The 20,665-nt window shown below is 43.1% G+C and overlaps 1 protein-coding gene across 22 annotated transcripts in view; it reads right to left on the bottom strand.

Annotated features, from left to right (window-relative positions):
* Positions 1-3,494: 3,494 nt before the first annotated feature.
* The window catches only part of PAX2 (paired box 2), a 97,926-nt gene continuing 80,755 nt past the window's right edge, over positions 3,495-20,665 (bottom strand). For 7 of the 22 annotated variants that reach the window (XM_075758454.1, XM_075758455.1, XM_075758462.1 and 4 more), the window contains 4 exons: positions 15,560-15,769; positions 11,749-11,850; positions 5,803-5,889; positions 3,495-4,436 (listed from right to left, as the gene is read on the bottom strand). In XM_075758454.1, the coding sequence (XP_075614569.1) occupies positions 4,315-4,436; positions 5,803-5,889; positions 11,749-11,850; positions 15,560-15,769 (521 nt within the window). In that variant the 3' untranslated portion in view covers positions 3,495-4,314. Of the gene's footprint in view, positions 4,456-5,802; positions 5,890-11,748; positions 11,851-15,559; positions 15,770-16,509; positions 16,808-20,665 lie in introns of those variants that run through there. The other 15 variants (XM_075758456.1, XM_075758470.1, XM_075758463.1 and 12 more) reach the window with 6 other exon arrangements.

Genomic DNA, 20,665 nt, shown 5'->3' with positions numbered 1-20,665 from the left:
GACTTCTCCCTGTTTCCACAGCAGGGGCTCATTGCCACCAACCCTCCCCAACAGATTTACAGGTCGCAAGGGTGTCAGCTTTAATGCATCCACCCAGCACAAACCTTCCTCCCTTCTTGCCCCACATCCCATTGGGCCAAAAGGACGTGGGAGCTTTCTGCTTGGTCCGTTACATAAAGCAAATGTAGCAGCTGAACTAAGAATGATAGGAGAAGAAAGTGAAGGGAGAGCTAAGGAAGAAGAATAAAGAAATGAAGAATGATTTGTGAGAAAAAGGAAAAGAGAGAAATGTAATGGAAACATTCATTATTATTCAGAATAATACTTAACACTTTGATAGAATTTTCTTTCCAGGATCTCAAAGCACTGAGCCGGTGCTAATTAATTCAGCTGCGCAATCCTCCTGTGAACTAGGAATTATTGTTATCCCCATTTTACAGAAGATTGGAATTGAGGCATGGGGGGAAATTGGACTTGACAAAGGTTCTCTAGAGCCTTTGGGAGAACTGGGGAGTTTGAGTTCCCAGGTACCTGCTCTCATATCAGTAATGTTGTTCACTCTCTGGATAGAAAAATGCATTGGGAATGAAGAATAATAAAAGCGAGAGACAGAAATGGAATGGAAAGAGGGTGTGAGAAAGAAATGGGAGAAAGGGAAGAGACAGCAGAATGAGAGAGATATGAGTCATAGACTTCACTAGATTTTGCATAGAGACTTCTTTCTCCAATTCTTTTTCATTTTTTCCTGTAAAACCTTTTAAAGAAAACTGAAAAAAAAATATCCACAAAGCAACTATTGGCCTCTTGGGGAAGGGGTCCTTCCAAGGTTTGGCTGTTCCCTCAGGTTCTGGATTTGTGCTGTGCTTTATTGAACACATCGTTTTGTTTTCAGTGAGCACAACGAGACTTGCACAGTACAGACAGCGTGTTCCTTATCTACAGGATGAGACGAAGCTGTTTTAATAACTACTATGATGAAGATGAAGATGGACTTATATACAAGAGGAATTGCCTTCACATTACACACATCATCTTCCTACAAAGCAGCAATTGTTTTTGCAAATAACATAATATTAAATAATTGGTAGAATTTTTGCGTTTCCTGCATAGTCCAGTCTAATGGAATCTATATGAATATTGATGGTTTTCTTCTGCATAATATCACCACATAAATCCCCATGTCAGCTACTAGACTTTAGCTATAATACTGCTTTACAATGCATCCACCGACTGTAAATCAAAACAACCAACACAAGAAACTCTTTGGCAAATGTAATTCAGTACATTCGCATGGGGGTCTACAGATGGTGGTGGAAGAGGATTAGACTGCCCAGTCCTTTGCATAATTCTGCTTTCCTTTTAATTTTCCTGGTCAAACTACATGCCATACTTAGGAGCTTTCCAGACCAATTCAATGCCTGGTGGAAATCCTCTTTCATCAGTGGAGTTACATCAACAATGGATTTGGCCCTCTGAAGGTCAAATCAAGCCAGCCATGAGTGAGCCAACCAAATCCTGCTTTCATACCCTAGCTCATGTCTCAAGTTTAGCGAAACACCATTATAAAAATAAGCATTTCTGAGCTGCTAGCTTCTCTTGAGGTGGCCCCTGGGCTGCAGGTTGCCAAGTGTGAGGTGTGACAGTCTCCTTTTCTCTAGCCTCCTCACGAGGTTCTCCTTGCTGGTCCTGGGATTTACTGCCTCTGCCCTGACCACCTGCTGAGTGAAAATGGGTGGTGTACAAGGAGAGCAAAGGCTGTACTGAGGCACTGAAAGGGAGACTTTACTAACAGGGTCTAGCATCTATCTGGTGTCTGTGGAGGAAAACAGAAGGAGCGGTGAAAGTAAATTTTTAGAAATTACTCAGAATTTTCTTCTCATCTAGAATAAGATGAGATAATGGGCCAAATTCTGGTCTCGGTGACAGTGTAACAACTCTGCTATTTGCAGCAGGTTACTCAGAGGTAAGACGTGGAATAACACTTTTAATAGATCAGGATTAACCTCTTTGATTTTATTCTGTACAGGAACAGATTTTAGCTCTATATCTTCTATGTAAACATTCCCCCCCCCCCCCCCCAAATACCCTTAACATTTGGGCATCCCGTTAAAGAAGACACAGACCTGTAATCAGCTAGAGCCATGCAAGGGCTAAAAGTGTTAGGTGAGAGGGGCCTTTGGGATCAACACAGCTGTTTACTGATGATGGATTTCATACATACAAGTTAAACTTGGAGACAGAATACCGAGTTTGCAACCACATCTCCTCTGAGGCTGTACAGATTACTCCGCTGTTCACTTTTATGCCCTTTGGGGGTTTGATTCTCAATCCTGTCTTTGTCCATGGACAGTAGCCCACAAGTTTTATCTGAAACCTCTCTAAAACAACAAGGATCTACTTTGGCAGACTTGATGCCCTGGGAACAGGCTATAGCTGCCTTCATGTTTTCTTTGAGTATTTTTTGAGGAAGTGTCAGTGCAAGGAACAGTTTATGAGTTTGCTGACGATACAGGAGTAATAAGCATTTCTATTGACAGTTAGCCTTTTGCAGAACAGTGTTTGCCAGTCACTTGGGAACCAAAAAGAGCAGAGAAGCCCTAGAGAATCATCAGGTGAGCATTTGGGGTAAGGGGTAAATATTAGGGTGCACAATATAGGATTGAAGATGAAAAGATGGGGCTGTTGTTGGGACTGGCTGGTAGGATGTAGGCATATGGATTTGAATGGAGGCCTATAAATTAGTAGGTGTATGAGCAGATGGACTGGGAATCGAAGGGGGCCCATATAGCAAGGCTATAGTGGTTAGGAAATTAGGTGTTGGGCACAGATAATGAGGCTGTTGTCACCGGCTGCGGGGATCTGGAGAATGGGTGTTGGGCATATCTAAAATTGTGAAAGTTGGGATGTGGGTGAACTGAAGTTGTCACGGGTACAGGGGTTAAGGTAAAAGGAGCGGCGGCTAAGGGCTAGGGAACCAAGCAATAATCCCAGCCAATCCTGAATTTGTCCATCTCAGTCTCAGCTGTCCAGAGGGCAATCAGATGGGCCCACGTGAAGCCCCACACTTTCCTTTCCACCACACAGCGCAGTTAGAGCGCAGCTGGGCTTGTTTTCTTTGTTTGCCAACCAGTGACATGGAAAACATTTGTTGACTCAGAGTGCTTTTTTGTCGACTGATGTGTTTGGTAACTTTGTCAGATGTGACTTGTCCACACTGCTCCCCAGAGACAGGATTTGGGAAAGGGGGAGGAGGAGGAGGCGACGGGGGTGGAGCTGGCATCCAATCCTCTCCAATACCACCATCCCATTGTAGTGCAAAACAGAAAGGAAACAAAACCCTAGAGTGAAAGAGGAGCATCAAACGTCAGAGGAACTCTGCCATTCAGGTGGCGGGGAGGGATGGGACTTGGAGTTTTATTTTTGTAGGGTTTTTTAATTATTATTTTGGTTTTTTTGTTGTTTTTGTTTGCTTGGGTTTTTTAGAAAATTGGGGATTTGTTCTTTTTTTTTCCTTTTTACAGACCTTCATGACAAAGCATAAAAACACAGTTATATTTATATATCTATTTATATATTTCTTCATTTCGTCGGTTGGTTTGTAAATGTTGCTCCATCCTCCTGTCTGAGCTGATTGTGTGTCACAGAAATTGTGGGTGTATGTGTGAGGTTTCTCCCAGCTCTGGCCTGCAAAGTCACCACGCATGAGGTGCAGCCAACTGTGGGGGAAGCCACGCTGGAGAGTGGGGATGAGGTGCACAGAGAACCCCTCATGGGGTGGAGATAGTTACTTGGTCCTTTTCTTCATTGCCAGATGGGCCAGGTCTCTGTACCACCATCTCGGCTCTAGCCGCACTGTTCACTCTGTCCTCGGAAACAGGGTGAGCATCACAGGTTAGATATGTTGAAGAGTCCACCACAGAAGAGCGTATCTTTGGGGAAGAGTGTTTCATGAGCGGTGTTCTCCCCTGCTTCCCCTGGCCCCTACCGCTCCCAGAAGAAGGGGGTCCTGTAAGGCAATGGTTGCCAGCTGCATTGCTTCCCAGTCCCCCTGAAGTCCTGGAAGCCAAGGGGACTTCACATGGTTGAGCTTTGCCCAGGTGCGGTGGAGGGCTCCCGCAGGAGAAGCCATTTGGCCGCAGGCTCTTCCCAGTGTGGGGGGAGCGGTCGGAGTGGAGGACAGGGGGAGGGCAGGGGGGTCTCAGTCTCGTGTGGTGAGCGCTTGGTCCGGCGCCTTCGTGGCGAAGAGGAAGGAACTGGACTGTGGGGAGGAATGGAGAAGGTCTCTTCACCCTTCCCAGGGATGGAGGGAGGTGATCAGACAGGTACAATGTGGAGGCCTAAGCTGTCGCCCTGCAGTTTCATGTGGTTTCCATGGTAACTAGTGGCGGTCATAGGCAGCGGCAGCAGTGGGAGGTGCGGAGCCCCGGGATGTGGCACTATAATAATAAGGGGAACCTGAAAGTTAACACAGGAGAAGAATGGACTGGTTGAAAGGACAAACAGTAAAAAAAAAAAAAAAAAAAAACAAAAAAAACAACAACAACAAAAAAAAAACAAACCAACAATCAAAAGAAAAAAGGGAAAGAAACAAAGGAGAACTGAAAAGGAAAGGAAGAAAGAAAAGGAACCAAAAGAACAAACTTGGGGACTCAGCTTTTAATTAGGGAAAGGCAATCAGTGGAAGCCAGCCGAGGGCCGCCTTTCAGTGGAGAGATGGTACTGTGGCCTCTGGCTCTGAACCCTTCTATGGGAAGGAGATCCTTTTGCCCCTTCTGACCATCAGTACGTTGCCAAGAGGGAAGCCCATGAGCACTGCAGCACAAATACGCCACACCTGATCCATGGCCACGAGGAAAGTGTTGGGGTCGGATGTTCTGAGCATACCTGACAAAGTATAGTGGGTCACTTTTAAAACCAGGAGGGGAGAAATGAAACAAAATTACCATGTTTTATTGCTTGGGATTTTGGTCACATTTGGCATGAAAGCTCTCTAGATGGTTATTGAATGTGTGTTAAATAGTGATTGATTATTAAGATCACATTTACTGAGGTTTAACAACACTGGAATAAAATGTGCATCTATTATCCAGTTGTTAAACCTCAATAAATACGTAGGTAATAATCACAGCTGATTTATTTTACATATAATAAATCTCTTCCTATTCCCTTGCAAAGAAATGTTGTAGTAGAAGAGATGGTCTTATAGGAGGTTTTTTCTCCCTCTGAAAAAAACCTGGCTATTTCTGGGCATACTAGAGTCACTGGACATTAATATATTCCTGCAAGAAAACTCTACTGTCTATTATAAACCTAGTAATGCAGCCTGTCTCCCACTCTGGACACTGTTCCAACTGGTCTGATAGGAAGAACTTCTGTGGGACTTCCAGATCCCCAGGAACTGACTCTGTGTTTAGCTTGGGAGAGGAGTGAAACCTCATCTGGAATTTTTTAATCAGACCTTGAATGGATGTTAATTGCGGCCTCAGAGAGCAGCAGAACCTGAATTTAACTTCTGATCTAATCTGGAATAAACTGTGGATGCAGCCCAAGGAGAAGCCAGAGCTGAAATGGAATTTAGAATTGTCTCATGGAAGAGGCTTCAGAACAGATACAGAACACATGAGGTATATACCTATCTAGACACTGGACTGGAAAGTGAGGAAAAGAGCCTCTTATCTGGCCAAATACTTGAAAGCCCTCTTCAGAAACAAAACAAAACAAAAAAAAAAAAAAGAAAGAAAACAAAGAGACAAACAGAAGGAGCGCGAGGCTGGGGGTGTGCTGTGGGAAAGAGGTACTCACTTAGTAATGCAGGGTTGCTGAACCGCCAGGCCTCGTTGTAGGTTGTGTACTGAGGGTGGCTGTAGGGGTTCCCTGAGAACTCGCTCCCTGGAAGAAAGCAAGGAAGGTGTGAAAAACAGTTAAGAATGAAAATTTATGTCTGCTATTCCATCAAGCCAGTGTTCATGTTGAGTCTGTATGCCAGCAGGAAAACTAGTGTGTCTAGCTTGCTTGCCCAACTGGGACTGTGCCCTTCAGGACACTGTAGTGTTTGTTCAGTGCAATGTTGCTTACCCATACAATCAAAAATTGTAACATTGACCTCTTCAGAATCAAGAAATTAGTTTAAAATAATGAAATTCAATAATACATATAAATAAACTGGTTTATTTTTCATTGCCTTCTGACTTCTGATTCTCAGGTTGCAGTAGGAATGCATATGCAAGCTTTTTCTGCAACTATCAGCTTTCTTTTAAATAGGATCTAAGGTTCTCCGGTTGTGTCAAGACAGCAGGCATGGGAGCCTGACAGTACAAGCTCACAGTAAACTTATTGGAACCAGTGGCGCTGTTGATGAAAATATGTATTGCTAAGTTTTGTTTGTAGGGTACTGAGGGTGATGACGTGTTTGTGGAGAAAAGTATCATTTGTTATTGGAAATGTTCTGAGTGTAAAGTGGTTTAAATATAAAATGAAATGGAAAACATATTCTTTCTCTATATGATGGTATTAGAAAAGCGATTCATATATGATGAACCTCACCTTTATGCTTAGAGAGTTACAGAGAAATCTTGCTGTATTCCAGTTCCAGAAAATAATTTTCTAATGATTAGCACTATTCTGAATCTAAAAACAAGCTGGGCTACAGCTCTCTTCATATTCAGTAAAATGTGCCCAAATCAAAATACTTGTGAGCTTTGTCATCTAATAAGACTCTATGATTTGTATGTTGTAGAGTCTTTTTGAATATTTAGTTTTATTGTGCATAAGGAGATGAGTCTCCTTGTTTTATAGAAGTCTGTGCAGGGCTAAGGGAATTATATTTGGTAACTGAGGAAGCATGGTACTGCATTCAAAATAAATAAATCTCCCAAAACTTAAAAATATATGATTCTGTTAAGTAAAAGCATGCCATTATCTGATCATAACCTCAATTTAATGCAGTACTAACAGGCTGGGGACAATTAGCGCTATCTGAAAGGCATTATGCATTTAAAAGACAGTGAAAGAGCAGTGAGACTATTAGCTTCTAGTCTGCCCTGAGGCAGGGGTGGAGTTGTTATAACAAAAGTGTTTGGAAAGCACCTGGGGTTCCTGCTAGATACCATGGAACAGGGAAAGAAGGCAATGCAAGATGTGCTGGATGCCTGTGATACAATTACCAAAGAAATGTCAATTAATTATACTGTAATCTCTGCAAATCTCCCCTCACCAGAGAGTTAAAGCCAAACCCACGGATTCTCAGATGGTGGAAACGAAGTCTGTTGAAGTCAGGGGATTTGCACTGGTTTAAACTTGAGGAGAATATGTCCAGCCAGGTTCTTTAAAGACACTTGGGGTATTAACCAAATAAATCAGTATGAAAACATGTATGTATTGAAAACAATCACCATCCAAAGGTATTTTAGTCATAGTAGGTTTTAGTTTCAGCATAAAACCTCATTTTGTGTGACAGACCTTGCTAAATACTGTTTTAATTATAATAACTTGGTATGTTTCCATGTCTAGAAACATCCTGCACTGAAAATCCTGACAGCTAGCTGGGAAGGAATAGGTGAAACCTGCTAAGGTGACCAGGATGCTGTGGGATAGAATACGAAGGCAAAAAGCAATGCATAGTCCAGATTTACCTCTACCAAAGTGACTTATCTGTGGGATATACTAGAATGAGTTTGCCCCCCAAAGAAGGAAAAAACCTATCCAGATGAATATTTCTGCTTTGAAATGCCTCATATAAACATCAGTTCTCTGCATGGAGGGAAGTTGTGATATTTCAAAGCTTCTCTCTCACCCTCTTCTGAGTTGTCCCCCTAAACTGTTTATAGTGTTCCTAAAGAATGGGTTAAGTAGAGAAGAAAGAGCCCCAGCTACGGAGAGCTGGGGAGGAGGGAGGGCAGCCACTGGAAACAGTGTTTATTGACGAGGAGTGAAAGCATGCATGCAGCAGGATAATGAGCTTTTGAGCTCAACTGTGACCAAGAGGAACTGAGCTATTGCCTTCCCCGATCACTAATGAAACAAGTGTAATTTCCTCATCAACATTGGATTCTGTTTAACGACTCCCTGCCGTTGCCATCACCAGCAGGCTCGACGCTGCTCTGTGTAAACTGCAGTTCCCTTCAGCGGATGCTCACTTCACCAAAACAGTGCGGAAACTTGATGGCCTTTCTGAATTGAGACAGGGATAAAAGGTGCCCTGGTACCTGTGCAGGAAACATCTCTCAGATGCACAGGTTAAGTGTACCACAATACCTGATTTGTCTGTCTTTGAGCGACTAACCCCTGCTTTTTCAAGTGTGTGCTCAGATACCACTGGCTTTCATCCACGTCTACAGCCTGGGACCTGAAGTTACAGGCAAGGGCAGAATGTATCTTGCCACACAATCCACATAAACCTCAGAGATATTTGCGTGCATGACTGACCACGTTGCATGGATGTACTGCTACCGGAGACGAGCTCTTCTCTAGACTATGCAAGTACAAGTCTAGTGAAAGGTTGTCACGGATAGAATAGAGCAGCTTTGGTTAGCACTGGTCAAACAATCTTCTCAGAAACAGTTTTCCACTGGAAAATGCTGTCTCATTGAAATGGAAATGTTTTGCACAAGCTTGTCAGGTTCAATGGAGTTTTGGAAACAAAGTTCTGAAATGATTGCAAATTGAAACAAAGTATTATGTTTCAACTTTCTTGTTTTGTTTCATTTTGCCTTTCTCGTCTCATTTAATTTCCTTTCAACTCTTTTATTATTTTAATATATCTTGACATCTAGAACATGTTGACGTTATTGAAATGTTTTATCCTGATGTTTGCAAATTGAACTATTTCAAGATTCTGAATCCTCATCCCAATGTAAGATGAAAACAAATGTCAAAAATCAGAGTTTTGCATGGATTGGAAATTCTGCTCTCTGACCAGTTCTATTTTTAGCTCTGCACCTTTATGTAGAGAAGACAGAGCCTCTTTCTGGTGTTCACTCACACCTGGACACTAAGGTTCGTTTGCATATCAGTGTGTTTCTTAGAGATGCTCCCTGAGTGGTCATCGGGGCTGGCTTCTTGTTTCCAATGTAGCTAAAGCACTGGCCCCTGATCTTTCTTGGCCTGGGGGTGACATTGTAATTGTTTTCTCTGTTCAACCTGGGCTCTTAACAGAGGTTGCAAGCAAGCACAGAGGATCGATCTCATGAGGCCTATATTCTGTGCAATCTGTGCTCTGGGAACCTTTACTAACAGTATTTCTTGGTATCTGTATTTAAATCTTGGCACGTTTAGTCTTCTAATACAGAAACCATGAGGCATGAAGTGAGCCTAGCAGGTGGCAGGTTCAGAACAAATAAGGGAGGTAGTTTTCACACAATATGTAGTTAGGTTACAGAACTTCTTGTCATAGATTGCTACAGATGTTAAAGGCTTATATGGGTTCAAGAGATACTGTTTAACTTTGTGGAGGGAAAACCTATCAAGGGTGTTTAACGCTAAAATAGAAGGATACTAAGTCTGGCTTAGGAAGTCTCTGAGCTGCAAGTTGTTGGAGGCTGGGAGATCTTTTGAGAAAGTACTGATATGTGCTTGCTCTACTCTTATTCCCTTCGCCAGGCATTCACTTTTGGCCCCTGACAGAGAGTAGTGGCTGCAGAGATCTGCAGTGTGACCCATTAAAGCAAAGTCTTATGTTCCTTCCCAGGAAGCCTCTTTATCTCTAGCTTGTTGGCTTCAATCACATTAGAAAACAGGAATAGAAGGACTGCCAGGCTGAGTTTGACCAGTGGGGTATGACTGAAACAGCCAGAACTTGATGCTCTATGGAAAGATGCAGTAACTACTGCAGGATGCCCAAGTAGGCCACCGGAAAAACTTCCTCTAATTGAATGCTGACATCAGATTTGATGTAAAGATATCCATTTGACTGGAATAATCTTTTTTTCTTTGAACTATAAGTCAACTTTTTTTCTTTATCATTCTGTTCCTACCTTGAAATACCCTAATCTTGGATAAGTGACACCTGTGATTAGTGGTCTTAAATTTTTTGTGCCAGTTTAGATGTCAGTATCATACTTGTAATGAAGATGTTAAACTTACATAGCAATCACTGAACAGTTGAGAAGTTGAAAACAGTTAGGAGTTGAGAAGAGCCCGTTTTTTAGAAGTACCTATTCAAAGAGCCAGCTATTTTGGTGTTATTAACCATTTCTATATGCTAAGACTTTCTATAAATTTTGACCTATAATTGACTTGAATCTTGATAACTGAGTCTACCTACTGTTACGGTGTGAGTATTAAATTGATTTGTATTGTCTTAATGCTTCTCTGATTCTGGAGCCAAACCATCTCCCTGAAAAATTTAGTGTAGAAGGAGATGCCCTAAAATTTGCCAACTCTACATCACCCCAAAAGTTCAGCAAGCTGGTCAACTATACCAAGGGACTAAAGTGGGGGTGAGGAGGGGACCAATCCACTATCTTTTCCTGATCTGGAGGTCAATCACATCATCTTCACAGCATAGCCTGTGGCTTTGTTTTGCCTTAGGATCATAAGCAGTAGGTAGTTTGTTAGCTCTGGAATGTGACCGTAGGTATTAGACAGTACTTCACAGTATATAAGCAGTGATCTGTCATTTAAAGATGTTAAGACTTTGACCTGAAAACATTTCCTACCAGTGATATTTTCACTGTCCGCGCTGCAGTGTAAGTTTGTTTAGCTAGCTGTTCTGAGATTTGGATGAGAGTTAAGTTAGGCTTGTCACTCATAAGCCCTGGCAAATCATATCATAGTGATTTAAGAGCTTTCTGGCCTCAGCTTTCTGCTGCTTCAGTTCTGGAGTCATCCCTCCAGTAGCAGAGGCTGCAGAATGGACTGTGTAGCTGCTTGTTGGCCATCAAAACTCACAACCCAGGGCAGCAACATAAACAAATCAGTGGCAGATGAAGTTCTGAGCTCTGAGATACCATGGCAGAGAAATGAAAATCCTGCCTCTTCATTTATCTGCTGGGGATAACTGTCATCAGAGGACTGGGGAATAGAGCCTGGGGAAATAAACTCTTCAGTTGCCCTGGTCCTCTCTTCTCCCTAAACAGTGGGAGAATCCATTTGCCAAGAGAAGGTATTTCTCCAAAGGCATTAGGTAGCAAAGAAACAGTTTGCCTTTGGATGTAGAATTAGGTAGATAGTTTCTTGGATTGGAGGTACTATCTCACAAACAGGAGGTGGGTAAGTGGTTGGTTGTTGAAAGTGAATAGTTAATTTCTCCTGAAATGCTGTTAATCATTGCTGAGTTCTTAGCTAGTTTAGGCTATGGACAGTAGGTCTCCAAAACCTGCAGGTATTAAATTACCATTGATGATTTTCAGTTTGATGCCCTGGCTTTAGATAGAAGGTAAGTTGTTACCCTAAGTTAGAGGATAGCTGAATATCCTGAGCCACGAGCAGTACATAATAATCTGCACGGGTCATTGGAAAATAATTACATTAGTTAATGAATACTAAGGTTAATTAATTACCAATTAATTGCCACAGGTTATAGATAGCTAGTTGCCCATAGCAGCAGTGAATCAGTTACTAGGGGGAAAGAGATACATTACAGAAAGGGTTGTTAGCTACATTGGTTATAGGCACCTGATGATTTCTTTATGAGAAGAATAGGCCTTCATATCAGCAAAGCAATAGCAAAAGCCAACTGTAACAGCTCTTACAATGCTAGTATACCATTCAAACGTGTGCACTGTTACTGAAGTCTGGAGGCTGACTTACCAGGAACCATTCCTGCAAGAGTTGAGGTTGGGTAGCTGCCTTGTCCAGTTGGGGGAACATGGGGTGGGTAGCCAGGCAAGGTGGTGCTTGCCATGTCACGACCTGGAAAGGGAAAGAATCAGAACAGGTGATCAATAGGGATAAGATCTTTCAATATTGATTTGATATCACCTCTTGTCCCACCATCACATGACTAGCAGCTTGATAGGCAAGTGCTGTGCAGCCTTCTCTTACATAAGTGCTGTCCATCCACTGAAAACTTTGGGGGAATATTGTGGCACTTTTGATCTCACACTGTAAGGATGGATGTTAAAACTTAGCTTTGTGAGGCTCAAAAGAATTTGTTTCATTGTAGATTTTGGATCTGTTTTGACTAAACCAAAATAGCCCTGAGCTGCAAGAGGATGGCATCATATTCATTGCCAGTGTAGCTGTGGTCCTGTCTATATGCAGTGGATGCAGTTCCAGAACTGTGGTGATGTTGCTTTAGGGCATGATCAATGTGCAAGACATTGGAAAGTGATCCAAGAGTTTTCTGTGCTTGTCTCTCTTCCCACCTCTGCTGTTCACCTGCTGATGATTTTGGGCAAGTCATTTCACCTCTCTGCACTTCTTTTTATGCTGCAAACTCTTTGGTGCAAGGGCGCACTTTTAGTACATTTGCACAGTGCTTAGCATGGGATCAATACTGGTTGGACTCCTTCCAGGTGCTGGTGTAATATATATAATAGGATCATTCAAATTAGTTTGAGTCCCACTTCATTTTTACCATAGATACAAGTTTTTGTTAGTAATACTTAAAGTTGTGATTTCTTTTCTCCACCAGAGAAGTAGAGAGGGGTGTGGATGGGGTGGATGATTGTAATTTATTTTTCATCTCTTAGGAAGTGCAGCTGGAGGCTTCTTGGTTGATGCCAGAGGCATTTCCTCATTTGGACTGGTTAGCCTGAAAATGGGCCAGCCAGAAGGGCATTTGCTGTTAGTGCTTATTGCATTTAAATGAACTAAAATCATCTCAGAAGCTGCTGGGAGTTTCAAGCCAAAACCAAAACAAAAAAAAAAAAAAAAACAACAACAACAAAAAAAAAACACGGCTAAATAAATTAAGATAATCTTTCCCCCACAGCTGCTGGGAGATTTACAGCTCAACCTCCAATGCTGCCTACTGAGATCTCAGCCTGTTCCAGACATCCAAAGCCTTTCACATTCCCTAGGTTAACTGTAGCTCACCAAGAAGTTTGTGCCATTTGTTGTTCCTTTGTTAAATTTTGTCTTTCCTGTCTGTTCTAACTGGAGGGCTGGAGTCTGATTCACCTTTAGAAGTAACAGGTTAAGTATGGCCCATTAACACCATTGGTGTCACTGGAACTGTGCTGGGGTATGCCAATGAAAGAAGAATAAGAGTTGGTTTAGCTCTACTAGTGGCAGAATGAAAACTGGTAACTCAGGTTCTGGAACAAGCATAGACCTTGGCTAGGGAATCACAAATAAATAACAGTTACACAGCAAAGCAAAAACTAATCAACACAGAGCATTAACCTGAAGGGAGGAAGTTTCTCTGGGATGTGGTAGGCTAAACTAGTGTTCATTGCTTTCATAGGTCTTGACTAAAGATTACTGAGGTGATTTGCTCAAGAAAAAAGAAATGCAAGTTCATTCTTTCTCCCTGAAGAGGTTCCTGATCAGTGGCTGATGTTCCTAGCTCACCTCCTCAGATAATGGCGCAGAACTACCAGACAACAGCTGAGCCATTTTCCAGCCACTCCCCAATGCTGATAAAAATAAATATATAGTGCCTCAGGGATTTATATTCTATACTCTTCTACTCTTTTATCACCATCATTCCTTTAGTGATTTGTAGCTGTGTGTTAAGCTGTATGATTAACACCTACTAGATACAGTTCGTTGTTTTTTTTTTTCCCCTCACATTCTTTTCAGGCAAGAAAGCTTTATGCTTAAAATTCATGTTCTTTTGGTTTCATTTATTGACTAGCCTGAGAAATAACAACAGGTGATGAGTGAGAAAACAGTGTCACTGAAAAGTTAGAGAGAACATTATGTAGCAGCAGGCAAAATTAATTCATTTTGACACTTCCATTCAGGTGGGAACACATACATGCTCACTCTACTACTCGATCTATGCACATACACCCCTGTGTTTTTATTCAGACATGAGCACACAGAGGCTGATGTTCAAAACTCAGTGTGGAAAATTCATTGGGAAGTGATCATCTGTCAAAATCCCAGTCTTGACAAAGAAGATAACAAACAAGTACAGTATCAGCAACATGAATAAGGGCCCCACAGAGAGACTCTTAAAATGCTGTCACGTACAAGCAGGCCCCTCCCATTACCTCCTCTCATTACCAACAGGTAGACAGGATTATTAAATTATTGTATCCAGGGCTATGACAAAGCTCGCACCTATCCTGCTCATAACATGCTTCCGACTCCAGCCATTCTCCCTTCTCCAAGAGCCTTCTGAGTGAGGAACAGCACCTTCATCTCTGTGACATTGTTTGAGCTTTTGAACACTTTCTCCTATGTCTAATTCTCCATAAGGGTCCTAAGGCAGCTTCCTCTCCTGAAACACCGTGCCTTCTAGGCTAAAGGGTCATCATATGTGACTGCATCCCCGGAGAACTGTATTGTTGGAGAGAGTCTGTCAGGTGACTCCTTGGCTTAGGAAGTGCCTGGAGCTCAGAGGCCCTTACTGGCTGCAGTAAGATTGGACCAAGACAGTGTTACAAACACAAAAGTCTTCTCTGCTGTTACTTGCTGCTTTCCTACAGGGAGGTTTAGAAATGCAAATCTCACCTGACAAGACAAAGGAGGATGTTAGGTCAAAAGAGAAAAATAATATAGGAACATGAAGGAGGCGGAGGTGAGGTGTGTTTTCTTTCGTGAATATTAGGAACTGCGGTCTGCACTAAGACTTGGTTTGTTCTGAAAAAGCCCAAGTTACATTCTTTGACAGTGGAGTGACAACAGCCTCAGTGGTCATCTCAAATGATACCCGCTATTTCATCCAAGTCACCCCTGAGCTTCTGCAGCAATGTTGCTTCAGTCACCTCGCACAGGACTAGTACCTACCTGAAACTTCTCCTTCCTCCCCTCCAGCCTGCTGCTTCTAAGCGCTGCCATCTTCTGCAACCTATTTCTTCACTTCTGTCCTTCCCTTCAAGGCAACCTACCTCAGGTCTGTATTTCTTTGGCTGTAAGACATTATAGTCTCTCAGCCACCCTTCTTAATTACTTGGTCTGCTGTGTGAAGGCACCAGCTCACATTGACACTCCCAAAGTAGGTGACTCAAATATTGCTCACAGCATAGCTATGGTAGTGCTCACCAACTTATCTTAGTAGTTTGTACAACCCATGCTGAACGACCCTGTCAGTCCCAGAGCTGGCTAGGTTATTGAAGCTGCTGTCATCTCCTTAGGCTAGCACACAGTACCCTTGCTGGGCCGACAGTACTCAGGGGCGTTATGACTATTGAGGCAACACAGGGTTTTGCTGTATGAGTGTTGCTGTACTAAGTCCCAGACCCATCCAACTGGGACACCCAGTCGCTTCTAGGTAGTTACAGCTTCTTTTCCCATTTTATTCTAAAAAATGAAGGACAGGCATGAAATCTTTTTGTGACTCTCCATGGAGCTAAGAACGCATGCTGCATACACAGAACTGGAATATGGTTGCTCTGGTTCCCACTTGCACTCAAAGAGCTTGCAGCATTTACTGGTCTCCCCGTCAGACGAAACTGAACCCCTTGCCTGCAGCATCCCCACTGAGTTTGTGGCCAAGGCCAGTTACCTGCTATCAGAGGCTGGCTGCTGGACTGCCCAAAGTGGGCACCATGATGAAGGAAGGCACTGTAGCAAGGCGTGGACGCATCGTCTGAAAGGGCCATGTGGAAGGGCTGAAGATCAGCCTGCCCAGAGCCGACCGGCGTGGTGGGGGTGAAAGGGGTGAGAGAGGCTCCATGAGGCTCTTGCTTTATACTGAGGGGAGAGGAGAGGTTTTCTGTGGTAGGGTAAGGGATGGACACAGACAGACAAAGGGAACAGGGGGAGGAAGAGGAGGGTGGGGAAGGGAGGAGAGGAAGAACAAAATGGGTAAATGAAAATGGAGTGGTTAAAATCTACAGGGAAATTAATTTAAAAACAAAAATAAAAATAAAAAAGGTTAGGAGTAGATCAGAGGAGCCAGTGCTGAGACAACAGCAGTAAATGCACCCGGGGGCTAGGCTCTGACTGCAGGGAGGCCTCTGCAGGGGCAGCAGGAGATGAGGAGAATGGAGTGCAGTGGCAGATGGGGGGAACGGGATGCAGGAAAGGAAAGGTGAGGGAGGGAACGTGCAGGAGAGGGAGGAGAGGAAGAAGCGTAGGGTTGGGAAGGAGAAGAATGCTCTGAAGCTTCTGTGCTCCCTTTCCTGCTGCTTTGTCTCACTGGCTCAGGGTGCATGAAGATGCTACACTTAAGAGAGTTTGGCCCAGGGAATCATACCACTTTGTCTCTTCAAACCCAAGGTAACCTTCCCCAGGAGAGCAGTGTGGTTATGAGCACCTATTCAACAGGATGCTCAGTATAATGACCAAAGTTTCTCAAGCCAAACTCTGACAAAAAAGGTGTAGCTGAAGTTTGACATGCTTAAAATAAAAATGGGACTTTGCAATTAATAGGTGGATAGACAGATGACTCAATTGATCTTGTTCACAGTGGCATGCTTTGGAGCTTTAACCATAAAAGCAGTCAGTACTTACTCTGGTTGTTCCCAGAGTATAGCATTGCCAGACAGATACCTTGACAGAGAGATGCAATGGAGGAGAGGAAATGCGGGGGGCTTATAAAAGGTCTCATTTTTCATTGTTGTTTGCATTGGACCTCCATTTCTGATGTGCGGATTTGCATAGGCACAATAGATACAGCTTTGCAACTGCTCCTAACTTGGCTGCCAAGTAAGAGGTTTGGGAATTGGAGAACTCTGTAACCTAAAGCATGGGTGCTTCAGAACACCCACTGTTGTTGGGTCAGCAGTAATAGAGTCCTGTATTTGAACACCTGAAAGAGAAGTATGGATGATGTGATCAGATCCAATCCAAATCATCTAGCAAACCATCCACCCTCAGGTAAACAAATTAAAGCCAATAAATGAAAGCCATCTCTCTGCCATGATGGCAAGTGTTGCCAATGGCCTATGAAATAAGTTAGTTCTGGTGGTTTTGATTTATACAGAGAAATATAAATGTGACATATAATTAGGTCATAAATCTGACTTCATTAATGTAGAACTGGCTTAATTAACTCCAGGCACCTTATTGTGAGGCTGCAATGCTCACCTAGACGATAAAGGGCTGGGCAGTTTCTATCTGTGAAAGCTGTTTATCCTGAGGCATTTGTTTCCTAAAGGTTTGCTACCTGGCAAAAATGATAGTTTGCCATCTGTGTTCTCCTCCAAGTACCTCTAACCTGGATGGCCAGCAAAGGTCTCTGATCACTGAGACTCCCTTGCAGCAAAGACATATGTTCATGGTTCAGTTGATTGGGAAGGATCAGTCCTGGCCAAAAGGTGTATAGTTCCTTTTTAGTTAGTTTACTTATGTGAAGTCTCTGGTATGCTAAGTGAGGATTGTCATTTCTTCTCCCTTTTTGCTATAGGAAGCTCTGTTTGGCAAGGACCATTTGTGGAGGATATGGGGAACAGAAGCTGGAGTATCTGGTTGTTGTTGCACAGTTAATTAAAGTCACCAGAGTAAGCAGCACATCAGCGCCCAGCTTCTGCTTTTTACAACTATATATTATCCTACAATCCTACCAGTGAGCCTTCATGTGCCAGTCTCGGTAGATGGAGAATCCCCAAAGCTATTTTTCTCCTGCATTCTCTCTCATCAGATGGCAAGGAATGCACAGATTTACCTTCAGGCCAGGCAGGCAGAATCACCACCAGCAGTCTGGGAGTGCTGAAGCCTCTATTCAAATAATGTTGATACTAGCTAATTTGGATGAATAGATCTATCTGCAGGCAGAGGGCCAAAAGTTCCCCTGGCTTTCCGGGGCTGCAAGTGAAGTGATATTTTTCAAGGAAGCCATTTGACAGTCATACCTACATAAGCTAGGGACACTTTGGTCCTGGCTCTTTTTCAGCTCTCTGTACTGTGTAAGAGAGAGCAGGTGTGCGGAGCTGCTGGGGAGAAAAGGGCAGAGAAGAAGATGGACATGGGAAGTGCGGGTGGGCAGAAGCGTGAGGTGCTATGGGCAGAGGTTAATCCTGTTTGCACAGCCCCCAGGCACGTTGGGTTTCCTAGTCCCTCCTCTGCTTTATTTCTCTTTTAAAGCATGGAATTTTCAGCTATAATCCTTCCTAAACCGCAGCATTTTTCAGGCACTCTGTGTAAGTGAAACCATAATCTCTGGTAAAACAGACCGCTTAAACTGCTGTAGCATTAGGCCAATCTGATCCAGCCCCTGGATTTCCGCTCTGCCCAGCCACCACAAAGGGGATTTCAGCCTGAAAGACTGGCTAAAGCCCTTGCAATGGGAACAACAGTGCTAGGCCTTGCCTTGCAAAGCTGAGAAGGGTTAAGGGACCAGGAGCTATTTGTCCCGGTGTTGTGAGGCTGTTAAAGCCCCTGTCAGACTCACAGCAGAGATGAGCCCAGCCCTCTCTTGAACACATCAAGGCTTATGAAGAAAAATTCCTCGCACCTTACAGAGGCAGCACCTCTTACTCAGTGCAGGGGGATAAAGAAGTCAACAGTAACATGGCAAAGCGACTGGGACACAATAATGCTAAACACTCTTCTCTCTGAGAGTAGTGGAGAAGAGGCGAGGATAAGGTCAGACAGCGAATGATTGCACAACCAAAACTCAGACTTTTATGTGTCTATTTATCTATCTGTCTATCTTTCCCTCTACACTCTGCAACTGCACAGGAGTAACATATCTCATGTATCTTTACTGGTGGATGGCATTTACCAACTTTTACTCCTTTGTTGTCCAACTCTCCCCTGACTAAAAGCACCTGAATTCTGTCTCCGATACAACTCCTGCCACTCCTATGCTGGAATAATCGCCCCAGCAGTAAATTATAGGTCCAAAGCGTGTCAGTGTAGACGAGATCAATTGATTGATCTATCTATCCACTTGTGAATAGCACAGTCCCATTTTTCATTTTAACCACCTCAAACTTCAGCTGCACCTTTTCTGTTTTCACTTCTGATTTTCTCCATTCTCTTAACTCTTTCATATTTGTGATGGAGAACTTGCCTTTTCCTATCCCAAGTCCTGCTAGCGCCAGCAAGGTGTGGAGCAGTGCTGTGCTGACTTGTCTGTGTCTTAGAGGGTGTCCCTCAGTAAGGCTGCATCAGGGAACCCCAAGGTATCTGTCAGTGTTTTCTCTCTAAGGCTGGAACACCAACCTGTAACCAAATGGGGGATGGAATGAGTTTGCAACCCACCAAAGCAGCAGAAATCTATTCCTGTCCCAGGCTCCTTTCTTCTTCTAAATGGCAAATGATATCCTTGTTTATAAGTGACAAAAAAATTACCACCCAATGTCACGGTGGGGGAAATTTGAAAGGGTCAGCAGGTGGGCATATAGCTAGAAACATAGCAGAGGACTACATATTTTCTGCACCTCCCACTCCTTGCTTTCTGATTGTACTTGCTGAGTTACGGCTGTTTTTCTTCCTTTCTAACCGTCTCCTCTGTTATTCTGGCGGAGAGCTAGAACTGGTGATCTCTGGTCTAAATTCCCCCTGCGAATGAAGGGATTTTGGCCAGACAGGGCGAGACAAAGATTCACAGCTTTGGGTTCCTACAGGGACTCATCTCAGCTTTTATCGTGCTGTCTGCTTCTGAAGGGAAGTAGGGGGGTTTGCAGGACTAGATAAGCTGCTTGTTTTTCATTGCTGGCTTCCTGGAGGATAAGCTACCTGCATCCAGTGCTCCCTTTTCAGTAAACAAAGAATATCAAGATGGCACATCCCTGCATAAGGGATGGCTTGTACACACCCATTTAACAACACTGCTCACCATCTTTACAATGCTTAGCATCCTTCATCTTTTCCTGGAGTCCCTATCAAATATTTATATGACCCCAGCGCCTCACTCTTTAGCACACATATCTTTACAGCATCCCTTAGGGATCACTGTTTTATCTGTGAGGAACTGAGCCCAGAGAACACATACTCAAGTTCATGTAGGAACCCTGTGCCAAAGCTGAATTTTATCTCAGGTGTTTTGAATCCTATGCTTGTACCCACCATTGAAACATCTTTTTCCATATTTGCATTCTCCATTTCTTAGAAACGTTTCATTGTGGCAAATAGAATGGGACTGGGTCCTCAGCATTCATGAACCAGTGAGTTTACACTACAGCCAGTGGAGTCACATCACTTTATCCCATGTGAGAATCTTGCCTCAAATTCTCGAAGTCATGCAAAAGACCAAACTGGACTGACACAGCATATCTTTCACTTTGCTTTCTGTCATGTCAGAAGAACTACTTGTTCTTTCATTTCTTAGTTTTCTAGCTTTTCTTTTGCAAGACCATTATGCAAGTTAAGATAAAGATCATTCTAATTTTTTCGTTTCTCTGTGATCATAACAGACCTTTGCTAGAACAACTGAAAGGTGTGCAAAGACTAATATGCTTCTTGTTGTACCTTTCTTGTTTTCTTTTTGTATTCCTGCTGACTACAGAATAAGCCTTGTGTGTTCAGGTTTATCTTCTGTTTCTGCACATATCCATCCATGCTCTCAGCCCAATACATTACTTGTGGGTTGTTGAAATACGTGTTTAAAGAAACAACCTTGGATTACTTTCCCCTGAGAGTCAGAAATGATGTGACATCAAGTTTTGAAATCTATTTGACCCATTTTTTATAAAACAGAATTTTATAAATCTAGATTTTGTGT

The sequence above is a fragment of the Balearica regulorum genome, chromosome 7, assembly GCF_011004875.1.
Source record: "Balearica regulorum gibbericeps isolate bBalReg1 chromosome 7, bBalReg1.pri, whole genome shotgun sequence".
NCBI classification, from domain to species: domain Eukaryota; kingdom Metazoa; phylum Chordata; class Aves; order Gruiformes; family Gruidae; genus Balearica; species Balearica regulorum.
Note: the sequence above shows the minus strand (reverse complement) of the source record. Positions and strands in the feature narration are given on the sequence as shown.